The sequence below is a fragment of the Colletotrichum lupini genome, chromosome 10 (assembly GCF_023278565.1).
Source record: "Colletotrichum lupini chromosome 10, complete sequence".
Lineage (NCBI taxonomy): Eukaryota > Fungi > Ascomycota > Sordariomycetes > Glomerellales > Glomerellaceae > Colletotrichum > Colletotrichum lupini.
The window spans coordinates 3,191,187-3,209,137 of NC_064673.1; the positions used below are offsets into that span (position 1 = coordinate 3,191,187).

The 17,951-nt window shown below is 46.8% G+C and overlaps 7 protein-coding genes across 7 annotated transcripts; 5 read left to right on the forward strand and 2 right to left on the reverse strand.

The window, feature by feature from the left end:
• Nucleotides 1-300: 300 nt before the first annotated feature.
• Nucleotides 301-1,921, reverse strand: CLUP02_18093 (proline dehydrogenase; the record flags this gene model as incomplete). The annotated part of the gene is made up of 3 exons (XM_049296997.1): nt 301-1,102; nt 1,159-1,842; nt 1,896-1,921. 3 exons carry the CDS (start codon nt 1,919-1,921, stop codon nt 301-303), a joined length of 1,512 nt encoding a protein of 503 aa, XP_049138221.1.
• A 46-nt stretch (nt 1,922-1,967) lies between these two features.
• On the forward strand, nt 1,968-2,993 carry CLUP02_18094 (uncharacterized protein; the record flags this gene model as incomplete). The annotated part of the gene is made up of 6 exons (XM_049296998.1): nt 1,968-1,993; nt 2,082-2,234; nt 2,350-2,500; nt 2,547-2,683; nt 2,761-2,791; nt 2,874-2,993. 6 exons carry the CDS (start codon nt 1,968-1,970, stop codon nt 2,991-2,993), a joined length of 618 nt encoding a protein of 205 aa, XP_049138222.1.
• A 93-nt stretch (nt 2,994-3,086) lies between these two features.
• CLUP02_18095 (amino-acid permease inda1) lies at nt 3,087-5,223 on the forward strand (the record flags this gene model as incomplete). Its single annotated transcript, XM_049296999.1, has 7 exons — nt 3,087-3,228; nt 3,495-3,543; nt 3,609-3,777; nt 3,884-4,040; nt 4,136-4,399; nt 4,507-4,853; nt 4,987-5,223. 7 exons carry the CDS (start codon nt 3,087-3,089, stop codon nt 5,221-5,223), a joined length of 1,365 nt encoding a protein of 454 aa, XP_049138223.1.
• Nucleotides 5,224-5,807: 584 nt separating this feature from the next.
• Nucleotides 5,808-7,795, reverse strand: CLUP02_18096 (Alg9-like mannosyltransferase; the record flags this gene model as incomplete). Its single annotated transcript, XM_049297000.1, has 4 exons — nt 5,808-6,863; nt 6,917-7,336; nt 7,452-7,653; nt 7,728-7,795. The coding sequence occupies 4 exons, from the start codon at nt 7,793-7,795 to the stop codon at nt 5,808-5,810; spliced, it is 1,746 nt and encodes a 581-aa protein (XP_049138224.1).
• Nucleotides 7,796-9,334: 1,539 nt separating this feature from the next.
• CLUP02_18097 (endoplasmic reticulum protein) lies at nt 9,335-10,476 on the forward strand (the record flags this gene model as incomplete). The annotated part of the gene is made up of 4 exons (XM_049297001.1): nt 9,335-9,404; nt 9,477-9,492; nt 9,639-9,862; nt 9,923-10,476. The coding sequence occupies 4 exons, from the start codon at nt 9,335-9,337 to the stop codon at nt 10,474-10,476; spliced, it is 864 nt and encodes a 287-aa protein (XP_049138225.1).
• A 332-nt stretch (nt 10,477-10,808) lies between these two features.
• Nucleotides 10,809-11,168, forward strand: CLUP02_18098 (uncharacterized protein; the record flags this gene model as incomplete). Its single annotated transcript, XM_049297002.1, has 2 exons — nt 10,809-10,853; nt 11,043-11,168. 2 exons carry the CDS (start codon nt 10,809-10,811, stop codon nt 11,166-11,168), a joined length of 171 nt encoding a protein of 56 aa, XP_049138226.1.
• Nucleotides 11,169-11,304: 136 nt separating this feature from the next.
• CLUP02_18099 (dual specificity phosphatase) lies at nt 11,305-13,244 on the forward strand (the record flags this gene model as incomplete). The annotated part of the gene is made up of 2 exons (XM_049297003.1): nt 11,305-11,402; nt 11,471-13,244. The coding sequence occupies 2 exons, from the start codon at nt 11,305-11,307 to the stop codon at nt 13,242-13,244; spliced, it is 1,872 nt and encodes a 623-aa protein (XP_049138227.1).
• Nucleotides 13,245-17,951: the final 4,707 nt, after the last annotated feature.

Genomic DNA, 17,951 nt, shown 5'->3' on the forward strand with positions numbered 1-17,951 from the left:
TGGGGGGTGGGAAGGCAGCACTATGAGGATGGAAGTAGATATGATTTTACTAGAAGTAAACAGTGACATTGGAGCAGATAAGGCGAGCTTAGCTGTAGTTAGGGAGCTTGTAGAAACTAGAAGGCAGCTCAGGAGGTTATACAGTACTTGTTCACTAGGCTCAGGTCTGGTGACTGTAATGCCTGACGTGTTTATAATAAGTGTCGTCAAGTCTTGGCTGGGAGACTTGAAGTATTCCAAATTCCATGCTGCTGCAGTTCAATCCATTGGTCGCACAGTAACTACTATTGCCAATTTATATCAAGCTGCAAAAACCGACTTCATCCGCCTCCAACATTCGCTCTTCACCGCGGTGTGCTCATCAGTTGTCCTCAACACCGCATCACGGTTCTCCACAGCCCTGCGCAGTAAGTACGCCAAGCATTCACTCATGGTGCCCCAAGTAGAGCACTTGTATACAGCAGGGCTCTCCATTCCTGCACTCTTGGTCTGTAGCAACGAGAAGCTGACTTGGTTCGACATACCGTGAAGCTGGCCAAAGGATATCGGGACGGTGGGCATACCATTCTTGACACGGTCTTGGTGCAGCTTTAGGGAGGCGAAGAGGCTCTCCTTGTTATGACTGGCCAAGAACAGATCAACTGGCGGGAAGACCTTTGATGTGCCAAACTCGCCAATGCTGCGCTTTACAGCCCCTTGGGAGATGTAGTTGTACGCATGATCAGTATCCTCCTTGGTGTCGTGGATCATTGACCTGTTATCGGAGAGGATGTAAGCTCCCCTGACCAGTTTGAGTCCGAGGGTGAACCCGTCCTTGGCAGCTTCGGCGAGATGGTTCGTGACGTTATCGGGTGTGTGCTTGAGGTAGGCCTGGTAAGTGTTGTAGATGGATGCAACGCCATCCGTGTTGAAGCGACGCATGAGTTCGAGTGTCACCCTATCGATGGTCTTCTGGAAGTGTGTTGACTCGGCATCGACGATGATCTTGATACCCTTCTCCTTGCATATCGTCGCTATCTCAGTCAAAGCATCTTGCATCTGCTGTGGCGGTAGTTCATTGTTGGCGAACGAGGTGGTCACGGCACGGCCGGCACCAGTCAGCCTAAGACATGATTAGTATTTCTGACACAAGATTGCATGAGAATTGTCTTGTCTTACTTGATGGCGAGATAATCACCCTGCTCAATCTGCGCAGCAGTCTCAAGGGTACCCTTCTTCCACGACTCAATATCCTCATCAAACCCAGCCGCCGACGCACCAACAAGCTTCCCATGCTCGACAGAAGACTGCGTCAAGTGATCAAACACAGTCTCTTTAGCATACGTGAGAATCACCCCCCTGAACCCCAAATCCTTGAGACTCTGCACAGTCGCCTTAGTCTCCTGCGGCGTCTCGCCGGTACAAAACTGGTCATAAAACGTCTTTCGCAAAATCTTGTGCAAGACGGGGTTGCGATCGACGTCGAACAAGATCGTCCGCCCCGGCTTGGCGAGGAAGGATAAGGTTTTGAGTGCGGGGATGAGGAGGAAGCGGTTGGAAGAGATTGTGGTAACGAGGAGGGACCGCAGGAGCGTGCCTGTCGGCATGCCGGACAATGGGAACCCATCGACGGCCTTCCTCTTTGTCTTTGTTGGTGATAGAGCCGGCTTCAACGTCAAGGGAGTTGTGTCATTTATTGCGGCGTGTGGTGAGTTGGCGGCGCCGAGTGACTGTCTTGGCTCTGTCGGTTTCCCGTAGGCGCGCTTATCCGATCTGACGGCTATCGTGGTACCCCACGGTCGCCTGGCGGCGAAGAGTCCCAAAGAGGACTTCATCTTTTGGCGTAGGTGCACGGCCGTGTCTCTGATTGTGGTGTGATGGAGGAGTTGATGGTTGCAGGGCTATGAAGAGAGTACTTTGAAATGTGAAGAGTTGTACTCATGGACTTGGTATCTAAGTAGGAGGAAGCGGCATAAGGATTGCTCTAAATGCTCAATTTCTATCGCACCGGATCGTGCCGTTTCGGAGCTATGCCCATCCAAACACCACCGCAATTAGCCTAGCATAGTCCGATCCCCGGAACCAGATGCATGGTGATCCAGTGTATGTACAAGCGGCCACGCTTCAGTCTTGGACGCCCATGGCGAAGAGAGTGATTCGCTGCCAGTTGACAAACTCTATGCCAGTCCGCAAGTTCGGGCGTCCTCGACGCTCGACGGCCACAACGGCACCAAAGCCAACTGGCTATCGGATACGTGTGTCGTTGGCTGCCGTGGGCCGCAGCGAGCGGGCGTAGATAAGCTACGGCTCGTCCGTGAGGGGAAGCGCACGTGGCGTAGGTTGCTATTACCCCATCCGGGCAGCACTCAGTACGAGGGACCGGAGACGACTCCGTATCGGACCCACTTACCGGGCACCCCTCCGATACGACCCCACCATCTTTTCAACATCACCCCGAGGGCTCTTATCAGGTCCCCCCGCCTTCCCCTTTTATCATCGGGGCATCGTACTTGATCTGCCGGTATGGCATCTTATCTTCGCCCCGGGCTAAAGACGGACCGAAATAGTTGCGACCTGCAAGTTGTTTTGACGAAGATACTACCCACCATCTTCTGTATTGGAGCAATAATGCTGAAGCAACTTCATTATGGAACTGGCATTTCGTATCAAGAGATTTGCCGGCAACCTCTGGTCTCGAAATGGAGTGGAATAGACGAGCGATACGATTGCCAAGAAGTTTGGGAAGGAGTAGTTCCATGCTCATTGCTCCCATTGATCGAGTTTCAACGCCCGGCGTAAACCCGCGCCCCCAGTGACGTCGATCCCAACTCACCAACAGTCGCTAAGTATCTGCGTAGCAACGCTCTGATACCAACATCCTGAACATTTCCTAGGATTCTGATAAGGATGGCCTTGCCGGTGCACCATTCGAGAATGGGGGGTTGACGCAGTTCAGGGGCACAAAATCGCGTGCAAGGATAAAGATGGATTCACTCGGGCGAAAATTGCTTTAAACGGGCGAAAGCCGCGTAGGTTCTGGAGGGCTTTTTCGAGAATATGTAGATCAATTGACTTTCAACAGAAACACTTCGTAAACATTTCCCAGAATGACTGTAGAAGAGAAGAAGCTCGATGCCAGCGAAGCGGCCGTCCAGCCCACGTCTAGCAATGGCGAGGGCGAGAGCGAGCCACAGCATCGGCAGTTGTCCAGAGCGCTTAAGGGTCGGCATATGCAGATGATTGCGATCGGTATGTCACTCACCACGGAAGCCATTCAGAGTCTAATCAGATCCCCCTTCCTCGCAGGAGGTTCTATCGGTGCAGGTCTCTTCGTCGGGACAGGAGGAGCATTGAGAACGGGAGGGCCGGCTGCTCTTGTAAGCATCGCGAGACCAATATTGTCAACCGACTCGAAGAGAAACTCAGTAGTCTGCAGCTCATAGGTTTCATCATCATTGGTTGTATGATGATGTGTACCGTCCAAGCTCTCGGAGAACTTGCAATCATCTACCCAGTCAATGGTGCTTTCTACGAATATGCTGTTCGCTTCATTGATCCGGCCTGGTGAGCTTCTCTTCGAATACATAACCAGATAGAGATTTCTAAGCCAGTTTCTGACACCTTGCCAGGGGCTTTGCAATGGGATGGGAGTACTCCATCGGATGGATGGTCACCCTTCCCTTCGAAATCACCGCCGCTGGCATCACAATCGAGTTCTGGAAGAGCAGAGAAGAAGTCAACCCCGGCGTATGGTGCGCCGTCTTCATGTCACTCTTGATCATCATCCAAGTCTTTGGAGTGCGAGGATACGGCGAAGGCAAGGCTCACTTGACTTCATAAAATCTCCCAAATGATCTCTCCCTAACTCTAACTTTCAGTCGAATTCATCCTCGCTATCGTCAAGATCATAGCATGCATCGGCTTCATCGTCCTCGGCATTATCATCAACGCCGGCGGCGTACCCACAGACCCTAGAGGCTACATCGGCGCGCAATACTGGCACAACCCAGGCGCCTTCAGGAACGGCTTCCAAGGATTCTGCTCCGTCTTCGTAACCGCCGGTGAGTTCCCCTCTTTCTATCACACCACCGACCCCCAGATCCATGTCAAATTCTATGATAGTTCGGGCACTCTGAACTAAGCAAACGAATCTCAGCCTTCTTCTTTGGCGGGACCGAAATGGTGGGCCTCGCAGCCGCTGAAGCCAAGAACCCGCGCAAGACCCTCCCGAAAGCTACCCGCCAAGTCTTCTGGCGCATCGCCCTCTTCTACATCCTCAACATCTTCATCATGGGCCTCATAGTCCCCTCTGACAGCGACGTACTCCTCGGCGCCAGCGGGGCAAACACAAAGGCGTCCCCCTTTGTCTTGGCCGTCCAGCTTGCCGGGATCCAGATCCTCCCTCACATTATCAACGGCGGTACGTCTAGCCTATGCCGCGTCTCTTCCTCATCTTCCTTTTCAACTACCTTTCCTCGTGCATGATCTTAACCCTCCGAGCTGCTGTCTGACACCTGCCAATCGAAGTAATCACCTGCGCCGTCATCTCCGTCGCAAACAGCTGCACCTACGGCTCAACCCGCGTCCTCCAAGCCCTCGCCCAATCCGGCCGCGCCCCCTCCATCTTTGCCAAGATCGACAAGTCCGGCCGGCCCATCTACTGCGTCGCGCTGCAAGTCGCCTTCGGCTTCATCTCCTTCATCACCGTCGCCGCCGACAGCAAGACCGTCTTCAACTGGCTTCTCGCCGTCACGGGCCTCTCGGGCCAGTTCGCGTACGCGAGCATCATGATTGCGCACATTCGCTTCCGCAAGGCGTGGAGGGTGCAGGGGAGGAGTACCGAAGATATACCATGGAGGTCTGCGCTGGGTGTGGTGGGGAGTTATGTTGGTGTGTTTCTGGTTTGTTGTTCGCTTGCTGCGACGTTTTATTCTTCGCTTTTTGTAAGTCTGCAGATCCCGTTCCCTGTTTCAAGCGTTGTTGACCATGTTACTAATACTCGAACAGCCCGTCGGAGGGAAGCCGAGCGCCAAATCTTTCTTCCAGGGATACTTGGCTGCTCCCATCACCATCTCTCTCTTCTTGTTTTGGAAGGTCTACACCAAAGATTGGGGGTTCGGCGTCGACTTGCACAGCGTTGATCTCGACATGGGAAGGCGGCCCGAGGAGGAGCTTGATGATATCTACGAAGGGACCGAGAAGAAGAAGAATGTTTGGAAGCGGGGCTTGTCGGTCATCTTTTAGACCAAGTCAATGGCTTCCCTTGATGACGCGCCCGAGATTTCATGTCCAATGTATGATCAGGACGCCTACTGATGTTCGAACTTTTGAAAGGTAGCACAAGAGTGAATGCATGCTTTTGTGCTCTCTATGGGCACAGGCCTCAGATCTTATTCTGTAAAGCTCTCTACCTAAGGGACCCCATGTGATTTTCTGATAAGGCAATGCCGGCGACCTCCTTGACCAACAACTTTAGACATCATTTGGCTTTGCTTCTCAAGTCTTTATGCTCACAGCATTATCCTGACTCCAAAGTCTGAGAGGCTATGATGCTCAGGCTGTCGCTGCGCCGAACGAAAGCCCCATATAGACCATTGTCTTTCTGGATCATCATCAGCCTTGAAGCATATCCGCTCTTGATATCTGAAGCAAGTCCTGTGACAAATGCGACTGAATGGCATTCAACTAGTTGGTCGATGGGCCATGTCAATCCTTGGTCAATATCCCTGGCCTAATTGCAAAGGCAGCTCTGCTAGAGACCCTTACACTTCCCCCAAAGATGGCTTCAGCATCCGCCTTCAAAAGTACAATCATGATGAAGGGTTACTTCATTTCTTGTGCTTAAGCAGGCAGTGACGGCCCCATTTCCGCTTAAATTGCTCCGGGACGAACGGAAGGTTGGGCACGTAGAGTGCTCTGGCCAAAACATGGGTATTCTCCGCATCCAAGAAGGGGATACACTTGACAATCTCCCAGTTTTCTTGATCGGCGATGTAGTCTGGCTCGTTTGGAGGCAGGGGAGCGGTTCGTTCAGGATATTGTGTGTCCACCATGAAGCCACAGAATCTCTGGTCAACGTATTTGCCCATATCCTCTTGGTTTCTGTCGTTCATGCCATTCGTCGGCATCCAGGTACCGCTCCAGAAACCGAATCCAGTGCGAGCCTCGGAGAATTCACCTGGGAGCAAGCCCCTGAACTCTGAGCGAACGAACTTTGCGTGCATATCGCGAGGCAGGAAGTAGGATGACGGGAAGCGATACCATTCCTTGCCGAAGCAGACGTTGTCGCCACGCACACCAAGGCCTTGTTGACCGCTGACGCCAGCTCCGAGAGGCTTGTACAGACTCAACGGGGCAGAGTAGGCAGACCAAATGCCGTACACTCGGGAAAGACTGATATCGAATGACAGAAGCAGGGTGATGGTGACTAAGGACAGCTTGAGCTTGGCAGGGATCTTGCCAATGAGGGTCTTTGGATCGGAGTTGCCGAGCGCAGTAAGAACAATGTGCAATGACATGGCTGCGTTCAAGGCAAGGAAGGGGTACGCAGGGTACATGAAACGCTCTTCCTTGTGAGGTTGAAGAGTGAATATGCCGAGCCACAGATAGAAAGGCGAGATGAAGACCAATGCACGAAGACCGGTCTGGAATCCCTGGCCAGAGGGAGAAAGGATCTTCTGCAGCAAGAACAGAGGCAGGCAGACGAGCGCAAGCGCGAACCAGATGTTGAAGTTCAGGGTCAGGTTGCGGAAGTAAAAGGTCCAAGGTTCTGTGCCGTACAGTTCAGGGCCGCCGGTCTCCGAGAAGATGTTGTACTTGACAATGTTCCAAGCTGCGACCTCGATTTTCTTGTAGAAGAAGGTATTGATAACGCCGTCGAAGAACTAGGTGGTATTAGACAATGATTGGTTACGAATGAATCAGTACGCCAACTTACAAGAACGATGAGGCCCGCAACGACGCCCCTCACCACGCGCATGATAGCTTCAATCAAGCGGTCCGTATCACTCAAGGCAGCGAAGAGAGCCTCCTCAACGAGGAATGGCGCGCAGATTGCCGCGGCAAAGGGCCAGCCCACCACCGCACCGACAGCAAACCAAAAGATGCCTTGAGCGGTCTTGAGACCACCCCGCCAGTTCATGAAGGACGAAGCGCCCAGCATAGCCATGTACATGGCAAAGCTGGAGGGCAGATAGGCAGTGCTTGCGTGGAAGTTTCCAGGGCTGAAGACGGTGGCCAGGATGAAGAACAGGCCGATGCGTGCATTGAGGGTGAGACTAATGACACGGAAGAGAAGGGTCTGGCACAAGGCGCAGCCGAAAGCGAGTACGTAGCGGATGAAGAAGAACTCTCCGACCTGGTCATGGTTAGCAATTGGTCGCAAGTAGTATTCTGTGGTGCCGCAATGCACTTGCCTTGGTGGACTGTGGCATCAAGCGGCGGATGTTCCCAACAATGGCATGTAGACCAACGTATAGCCAGCTGCGAATCGCGTAGGTGGGGGAGTACTCCCACGTCTGCAGGCCGTAGCCGTGGGACAGGTAATGGGTCGGTTCATAGTAGTTGAATGTTTCATCGCAGTCTTGGATCGGGGCGAAGAGGGCGGAGATGATGTTGGCGATCAGGAAGCAGTAGAATGCCGAGATGGGCTCGATAGCGAAAGCGCTGGGGGGCCTGTTGAGAGGTTGCTGTTAGTGGAGGGGCATTTTCTAGATGAAAGAAGAGGCAAAGAGAGTCGGGTAACTCACTTCTTTCGAGCATGTCCAGCTTCGGGATGGACGAACTCCCTTGGTCGAGGGGCTGCTTTTGGAGGCATCGTGGCTGCTTGTGGTGTCGAGCAGTGCGCAAATCAACACGGCCATCTGGTCGATGGACTGAGGTGAAGCCACGAAGCTGCAGCCCTCAACATTTCGAAAAGCTCGGGAGCTTGTGACGCCACAGCTTCCCCAATTGAGCAGGGGTTATGGGAGCAGTGAACGTCTACGAGATTGACACTGTGCAGATGACCGAAGGTTAGCCGGGAGGGTACAGTGTGACTAAAGAGGCCACATGCGGAGAATTCTCATTGGTCGAAGCTTTGTGGACTCGACGGAGCTATCGCCTGCAGCTGTCGCACAGACCAGGCGTGATGATGACGAAAAGAAACAAGCCGATGATTGTGGCTTGACACCAGGCCAGGAAAGTCCGGAGCTAGCGCCAGTGGTGATGAAAGAGTCTCGACTCTTGAGTCTCCTGTCCAAGGCACAGCTGCGTCCCGATATCGACACGTAGGTTAGGTATCTAGGGGATGAGCATTTCGTGCTGCTTTTGTCATAATACCCCTGCCAGACTCAATCGTCATTGGAGGGCGCTCTGGCCATATCATTCCATTTTCATATTATCGATTACACACTTGAGTGCAGAGACATGCGTGTACCACCAAAATGGCTCTCCCTTCTGCATTGCATGCACATGCTTTCTAGTGGTCCTGGTGTTTGCTGATATTTCCCGTCCTGTTCGGGGCACGGATTTTCTGCCGTCGTCTCATCTTCACACTGACCTGACGGACGGTTGGGTTCTCGCGGTCAGATCTCCTTCCTGTGCCGCCGTTGAAGACGGGATTCCAAAACACTCGAGATAAAAGGAAACATTGAGCTTCTTTGCATATGAGTAGCAGCGCTGATTCGCCCAACACAGTACTCCGTACTCTGTGCAACGCTGGGATGAGACGGAAACAAAAGCCAGAGAGCCCTGTCTTTACCTGTCTGTCATTTAAAATCTGGAGCAAATCCCACTCCATCGCCCATGGTCGGAGTGCAGATCTGCCGCTTCTGTGTCCGGGACCCTAGACTGGAATTTGGGGAATTTTGGGTATGTACGAATACGTATTCAACCTGGAAAGTTCAAAAATACCTGGTAGCCACACAGAAAATAAGAATAAAAAATAAAAACAAAAAAAGAGGGACCAGCGGCGGGAAGGAAGGAGGGAACCGACCAAAGGGAAGCACGAAGAAGGAAGCAGTGACGCACCGACGCACCGACCACCGCTTTCCTCAGCTGGTCCAGGCTCCATCTTCCCTCCACCCCCTCCGTCTCCTCTGCACTGGACACTTCCATGCACACTGGACCAGCCACTCGAGTCCCCGCCGCCGCATCACTTCAACTTCTTGCGCATTCTGGCCAGCTTTCCCCAAAGTCAACCCAGCATCTGCATCTCCGAGAAACTTCTCACACGACACAAAAACCACCAGCTTACCGTCGCAGCTTTCTCCTCAACTACGACATTGCTACAGAGTACCAATTTCGACTGCTGCATCGAATATTCCACATACATCTGTTCTGCCCTTGAGAGCCGCCGCACTCAGAACACATCACGATGGCTCCCCCTCCGCCTGCCAACGTCCCTTTGACCCAGAGGCTTTTGCTTCTGGCCCAGACCCTGCAATGTATGCTGATTCCCGTCTTTTCGCCTGCATGTCTCTGTCGCTATAAACAGCTGCTAACATCTTCATCAACAGTCGCTTGGTTCGCCGGGTATGTACAGACCATCCTGATATGACGCCCTCCTCCCTCCCTGCAACCCGACGACCCGAAGTATGCACCTGGAGATGACCGATGGGCTCACAATCGACGAAACCAACCTCTATTCTGCAAACGTTGGCTGACAACTCCTGCTGCAGACACTTGTCCCTTATTTTTGCCGTTATCCGTTATGGCTTCTCCTACATCTCCTTCAACTACTACAGCCGGATCGCCCGCTTCAGCTACAGACTCACATTCCTGTCTGCTGCCCTGACCTACGGTATCGTCGTCTACAAGACTCTCCGCGCACGCAGTAAGGCTGGAGCCAAGGCTCCCCAGAGCCCTTTGGCCCTGATTGCCGACGAGAATGTTCAGTATCTTGGTGAGTTTGCATCCTTGCCCTCTTATTGCGGGGGAATCGCTTCTAACCATGCGACCCCAGTCATGTCCCTGGTGTGGCTTCTGTCCCCCCAGTACCCCCTGGCCATGCTCCCTTACGCCATCTACTCGATCTTCCACGTCGCAACGTACACCCGCGCCAACGTGATCCCCACCATCACTCCTCCCAAGCCCATCACGCCTGCTGCTGGTGCTTCCCCCAGCGGCAAGGCCCAGTACGCGAACAACCCGATCGCCGACAAGATTGGCGCTTTCGTCAAGGAGTACTACGATGCCTCCATGTCTGTCGTGTCCTCGCTCGAGATTCTTCTCTGGGTTCGCCTCCTCCTCTCTGCCATCACCTTCCAGCGCCGCTCCTGGATCTTGATTGCCATTTACACCGCTTTCCTCCGTGCTCGCTTCACCCAGAGCACCCACGTCCAAAACTCGCTCGCCCTTCTCGAGTCCCGTGTTGACTCCGCTGTCGGCAACCAGGGCACCCCCCCGGCCGCCCGCCAGGCTTGGGAGACCGTCAAGGGAGGCGCTCGCCAGTTCTACGCCTACACTGACCCCAACCGCTACCTCAGCGGCACCGCTGTCCCCAAGAAGACTTCCTAAGCATTGGCGAAACACGCGAAATGATTTAAAGTCATGAGTACCTTCAAGGGTGCAATGACAAAAGCCTTACTCGAGATGAGGCTGATTGTCTAGCGGCTCCGCCGTTGCGAAGAGCCAGGTTGCAAGCCAACTAGGATGAGACTATTTCTCGGCAGGGGACGATTACGCAAAGAGGTTTATAACGAGAGTATACGGTCGCAAAGGAAAAGAAATGAGCGGGAGGGTTCAAGGCCGGCCAAGGTTCACACGGTGTTTCGCCGGTAATTCAGGTTATTATAGTGTAGGAGAGTTTGGGGCCTGATGGTTTACCGGGTTGCTCTCTGCATCGCACGATGATTTCAGGTTTCCCGTTTGCTCACTGGCTCCGGCCTTTGTTTGTTAGTTTTGATTGAGCAGTAAATCCAAATTCGCATGACTATACAATTTATCTTCATCCTTTCCCTAAATCTTTGTGGTTTGCGGAGCTTGCTAAAGATGCCAACAGCACAAGCTAGCCAAAGGGCTGAGCACATGTTGCCAAGAAGCCGGGGCGGACGACGACACTAGCCACACCCGAAGTGGCGTAGCTCGGCAGCTCTTCCCCGGCTCACCCCACTACGAATGACGTCGCCCTCCCCTGCTCGGAGGCCGACGTCAAGGCTCACTTCCCGCACGCGACCAAGGCGCAGCTACGACACAATAGACCGTCATGAGGGAGGACGCCTTGGTTAGACTTCCTTGATCGCCCATTTATACTACACGCGCTGCAACAATCCCTATTTTCTTGGCGCCCGTTCGTCCTAAACCTTGCTCCGCTTTCCTGGGTGCATCAATAGATTTGTCTCCATCATGGCCTCTTTACTTCGACAGATCGTTGCGGGACCTCGAGCACGGCACGCCGAGTCGGACTTGGATCTTTGCTATGTTACCAACAACATCATTGCAACGTATGGGGACACTTCTATACCACACACTATTGCAAAGGGAAAGAGCTAACTCTTTTTAATTTACCCAGGTCTGGTCCTTCAGGCACATATCCCCAAAGAGCTTACCGAAACCCGCTCGATCGGCTCGTTACCTTTCTCGACTCGAAGCACAAAGACCAATGGGCGATATGGGAGTTCCGCGCAGAGGGAACGGGGTACCCTGACGAGGAGGTCTACGGCCGAGTACGACATTACCCGTGGCCTGATCACCACCCGCCCCCATTCCGTCTGATTCCTATGATCATGGCCAGCATGCGAAATTGGCTTCAGGGAGGCGATCTCGAGCCGGGGAATGTTGCCGTCAGCGCTTCTGACAAGGCTGCGGAAGGAAATGACAAGAGGGTCGTCGTCGTTCACTGCAAGGCTGGCAAGGGCAGGAGTGGAACAGTATCCTGCAGCTACCTTATCTCCGAGTGCGGCTGGAAGCCCGAAGAAGCTCTCACGAGGTTTACGGAGAGGAGAATGCGGCCCAAGTTTGGAGCGGGCATCTCGATTCCCAGCCAGCTGCGAACGATTACATACGTCGACAGGTGGACTCGAGGTGGGAAGAAGTACGTTGACCGGGCTATTGAGATTATGGAGATCCATGTCTGGGGTCTGCGAAGTGGCGTCAAGTTTGACGTTGAAGGATTCGCCGAGGAGGGAAAGAAGATCAAGGTCTTTCACACATTCAAGAAGAGCGAGAGGATCGTCGTTCAGGGCGATACACCAAGCGGGGGCGGAGTCGGCTCTATGGTATCCGATCTCGCCAGCGTCAGCGTCAAACCTACGGAGAAGGCGCCTGCCGCGGCGCCTTTGTCGGAACCTACCAACACCAACAATGCAAAGAAGAGCAGCTCAGACAAGGATGCTTCGGGGCCTCAGAAGGATGATACTACCCCTACCCGAAGCGAGTCAAAGAAGTTGCGCAATGCGGCGACGACATCCTTGATTCGTACACCCGAGCCGAGCGCGGCTCAGAAGAGAAGCGACACTGATGCTCCGTTGGCGGAGCAGTCACACGCCAAAGCCCAAGCGAAGTCAAATGGTGGCGAAGATGGCGAGCCCGGCGGTATGGCCGTTATTCTCAAGCCAACAGAGCCCATCCACATCCCCAACAGCGACGTCAACATCTCAGTAGAGCGCCGTAACCGTACCTCGTCTTCCATGGGCCTCACGATGGTCACTGCTGTTGCCCATGTCTGGTTCAACGTCTTCTTCGAGGGCAACGGCCCCGAGCAAGATGGCAAAGCTGACGCCAGCGGCGTCTTTGAGATTAGCTGGGATGCTATGGACGGCATCAAGGGGTCTAGTCGCAAAGGTTCCCGCGCCTTTGACAAGATCGCCGTTGTCTGGCGTGTGGCAGACTCGCAGCGGGCCGAAGACGGCGGCGACGAGGTGATTGCACCGACGGCCGGCGAGATCATCAACGAGCCATCGTCTGGGTCGCCCGTTCCGCAGATGCAGGCTGCTGATTGGAAGGGTCACAACAAAGAGGACCCCGTCGCGGAGAAGCACCTCGGACTGAGGGATGAGAGCCCCGAGAGCGCGGACGTGAGCCGCGCGAGCAGCGTCAAAGACGATGCGGGCGTGTTGAGCGGCGGCAAGGATGGTAATGATACAGACTCAATGGAGGGCGTCAAGACGAGCGGGCCGTTTGGGGAGGAGCAGCTCGATGCTGAAGATGTCGATGTGAAGAAGGTGGAGAGGGAGGTTGGGGAGGGGAGTCTGAATAAGCAAGCAGATCCTGGGCCCGAGTTGCTTGATTCTCCTGACACCGCGAGCGGGACGACGGCGATTGGGAGCACCGAGGTGAAGAAGTGAGCATCTAGAGTGCGGGTTGCGGCGCTTGTGTAGAGCGTTGTTGTTTCATGTATGCATATTCCTGGGTTAATTGATACCATGATGAGGGGAAGGATGGCTATAGACGATTAATTCCATTCACGAACTTCTTCATCAGTCTTGTCCTTGCCATCAAGATTCAAACTCGCAGTGAAATCTAGTTATGCATCATTCCTTTGTCACGAGGCGCTCTGAATAGAGAACTAAGCTATTAACACTCATTTATATTACTTTTTCATTTCAGTACTTTTCACTCGAGCGAAGGGCGGTACTCAGTTGGTCTGCTACTATTAGTATCCCTATTATAGGGTAGTTAGTTCGAACCGTAGTTAACAAAGAGATTAATTAAACTATATAAATATTTGCGTAGTAAGTGTAAAAAGGAGGTTCTAATTATAGGTTAGGCTAGTTATAATAATCGTAAATAGGGCCCCTAATTAGCCCCTACGCAGTCGGCTATATATTATAATTAAATTAGACTTTTAATTTAATATTAACTTTCTTTTTTTTTTATTAATTTAACTACTATAGTTAGAGGTATAATTTAACCTCGGGCCCGTTTACTAAGTCGTTCCCTTTTCCCTCTTTTCTTTATTCTTTTTATATAACCTATCCCTCTATTTATATAATAACTTTTTTACTACTTACGAATTATTTTAATCCCTTATTTAGTACTATTTTTATAAAAGTATTTGCGAGGTTATTTTTATTATTAATCTAACGGATCTTAAGTATTTTATGCTTTTTATATAATTACTTAAGGGCTATAATATTAATTATAAGCCTCTTTTCCTTTATTATTCCTAATTTAACGAGGTATTTATATAATAAATAAGAATCGGTATAAATAACCGTTAGAATAGGTAGAAGGCTAATTCGATTAGTAATCTTCTTTAGCGTTATAAAAATTATATAAGAGAGGTTAACGCCGTTAATTATACTATAAACTTCCGACGTTAATATACTTCTCATTACCCGCTTATTTTTAATTAATAAGTAATAAATTATATTACCGTATATAATAAATTCGCTCTTACTTATACTCTTATTAACTAAAATAATAATATACCCTAATTACGAAATAAGGTCGTTATTATTTATAAATAACCTATTAATAAAGACGTAGAGCTTATTAATTATAAAGTTAATTAAGTAGTAAACGAGACCTCGATCGAGATTCGTTTATTATTATTTAAACCGCTTATTAAGTACCTTAATATCTTATTTAATTAAATCTATAGCTTACGCTACCCTAGCGTAATTAAAAGTCGCCTTAAGTTAATAAATACTTATAATATATACCCCTTATATAAGCTTAGCCTTATACCGCTTTTTAATATTAATTACGTTTAGATTAATAAAGTTAATTTTTTTACCCTACCCCTTTTATTAAAAAACAACGGTTTCCTTTTTAATTATAAAAATCCCACTATTAAATACTAAGGGTATATTTATTATAAGGACCTTTTTTAGTTTTATTATAAAGCTTACTTTTTAAAGCTCCTTATCCTCTTTTTTTATAAAGTTAATATCGAATAGGCCTAATATATCGTCGGTTTATATTCTAACGATCCTAAATTAGTTACCTTCGTACTCTACGACTAATAAGTACGGGTCGTATATAAAAATAACTATTAATAGTTAATTAATATAAAAATCGTAATAAGTAGCCTATTAATAAGTACCTAATTCTATAAGCCTATATAGTAGCTTAAGCACTTTAATAATCATACTTTCTAAGTATTTACTAACTATTTCCTTCGGTAAATAGGCTAGGATTTTCCTTATAAGCCCTATAGCCGATTAGGTATATACTTAAGTAATATTACGGCTCTAAATCTTATATCCCTTTTTCTATAATAATACTATTAGTACTATTATTAATCGTTAACTATAGCGCTATATAATAAGTAATTATATAAATAGCGTCGCCTTTTCGACGTCGCCGTACCCCTAAATTACGTATTTAAACTTCTCATACGGCTAGGGTATTCCTTTCCCTTTAATCTTACGAACTATTCGTAATTTAAATATATAGAGGTTTATATATTTCTTTAAGTCGTATAAAATAAATTAATAAACCCCTCGATTATAAAAAGTATCTACTTTAATAAGATCTAATCCCTTATATAGCTTTTTAATAGTTATAATTACGCCTTCTTTACGTAGTTTAACCGCTAGCTTAAAATCGGCTTTTTTTTTTATTATATAAAAAGTATTAATTACCTCGTTACTAATAATAAATTACTACGTTAGGACTTACCGTTATAATCTTCTATAACGTCTCGCTAGTAATATTAGTACCCTTTTAATAATTTCCTCTTCCTTGTCGTTTATTAATACTATTATAACGATTTCGTTAAGGATAATTTCCTATACCTCTACCGCGGGTTATATAGTTTCTCCTAGCTCTTCTTCTTTTTATAAATTAGAAATTACCTTATTAAGATTTATATAATACGGTTTAACTACTATAATTAATACTTTAAGAGGCTAGTTACGATCTCTCGTAACTATATAAGAGCGCTCGTTAATAAAAATTAACTTATATAGCCTAGCCTACTATTAAGTAATTTTGCGCTATACTTATATATTCGAATTTAGTAGTATATTTAAATTATCCCCTATATCGGGCTTATTATATATAATAATTACCTCGTTAATTTACTTTCTTATACTTACCTCGCGTAGTACTTATATTACTTTTTTAACTACTTAGGCTCGTTAATTTACGCTTAGTAATAGTAATAAGGCTAAGGTCGTTCTTAAATATACTCTAAATACTAATAGCGTTAATATAAGTCCGTTAGGCCCCATAGTATCGTTATAGTATTTAAATACTATCTAGAGGCATTCGTCGTTAGTAAAATCCGGATTTTCTTTTTTAATAATTCTAAACGCCCTTTTTAATTACTAATATACCCTTTTTACTTTTCTAATATTATAGTGCGCTTTAATAAGTACGACTTTTAATTATATACCGTAGGCCGTTATATTATCCTTAAATTTTACTAACTTAAAACTAATACTAGCGTTAGTTCTAATACTATCTAGCGGTCCCTAATATATATCGATCTAGCTTTTTCGTAGGGCTATTTATACTATTTTTATTTATAAATCCTAAAGGAATTACCCTATTTAAAAGAATATAGCTACGTTAATTATATATAGTACTAATTAACTATTTAAATAAAAAATATTAATAACGATTTCCTAGTTAAAATTAAGCTTATTATGTAATTTAAACTTAAATCTATATAGGCTCTGCGCATTTATCTAATATTAATAATATACTTTCGTTAACTATTCTAGTGCCCCTATTTCGATATTATTATTACTTAATTACTTTAAGAAGTTATATAGCCTCGTAACCGACGGGTACTTAAATCTTTAGTATAATCTTCTAAGCTCACTTTTTATTAAGTAATTAATTAACTTCGTATTATTAATAAGCTTTATAAACGTATACCCCTATCGTTGTTTAACTATTTCGAAGTACTTATTACTAAAGATTTTATTTTTCGTATTATTAAATATAATACCTAGTTAATCTATATTTTTTAGATATAAGAGAAATAGGGTATTAACGGGTAAAATATAAAAAGTTATCGTTTTAAAATATATCTCTATTTTTACTATACCCAGGGCGACGATTTCCTTATTTAAGCTAAAACTAATCTTTATAATACTTATTATTAACGTATTAAGCGTTATTAATACGATCTTTTATAGTACTTAAAATTACCCTTTTTTTTTAGTTAACTATTACGATACCCTAGTATCTAGAATAATTTTATAAAAATTATCTAAGCCGTACCTTTTGCTCGTATAAAATACTTATACGAGCTTAGTATTCGAGGGATCTAAGTAATATAAAAAAGACCCCTCTAGTTACCCCTAAATTTACTTAGTATTATATTCCTTTTTTTTAAATATTAAGAGAAATAGCATCTTCTCTTTAATCGTTAAGAAAATAGGCTTTAGCCCTATTAAATTCGCCCTTTTAGCTGCCTCTATATCCGTTATTTAAGGGACCTTCCCTTATTATTTATAAATAAAAGCTTACTTATTAAAAGCTTTTATTACCCTCTATTCGTTTAGCCTCGTATATTTTCTAAAAGCTAACGGGGTAAAAAAAGAGTAATTAATATCGTTAATTTCGTTATAATTTAATTCGTTAATATAGGGGGTAAGATCTTCTTTATCTTCCGAATTTCTTATAAGGAGTATATACTTTAGGCCGCTACTTTAGCTACTATTACTAAGTTCTATACCCCTAGATCTACTTTTATATATAATAAGGAATTAGTTAAACTAACGAGGGCTAGTTTTACTATTTATTACCCTTAACTTTCTATATTATTTATTTAATTTAGTACGCTCCTCTTTAAAATAGTTACTTAACTAATATCTATTTTTTTTATAAATATAGTATTACTTTTTTTATTACTCTACCCATAAGTTAAATCTCTACTTATTTAATAAATCTAGGCCTCTTTATTAATAATTACTATATCTAGCCTCTTTTCTTTTTTTATTATACGTTTAATTAACTTAATATTATTAATAAGGGCCGTTATATATTTAGAAATAAGTTTAGCGTAGTATTCTTATTTTAATATTAAAACTAAATCTTAGCCTTAAATAGAGCGTCTCGTAATTTTTAAGTACTTAATAAAGTATTATTTT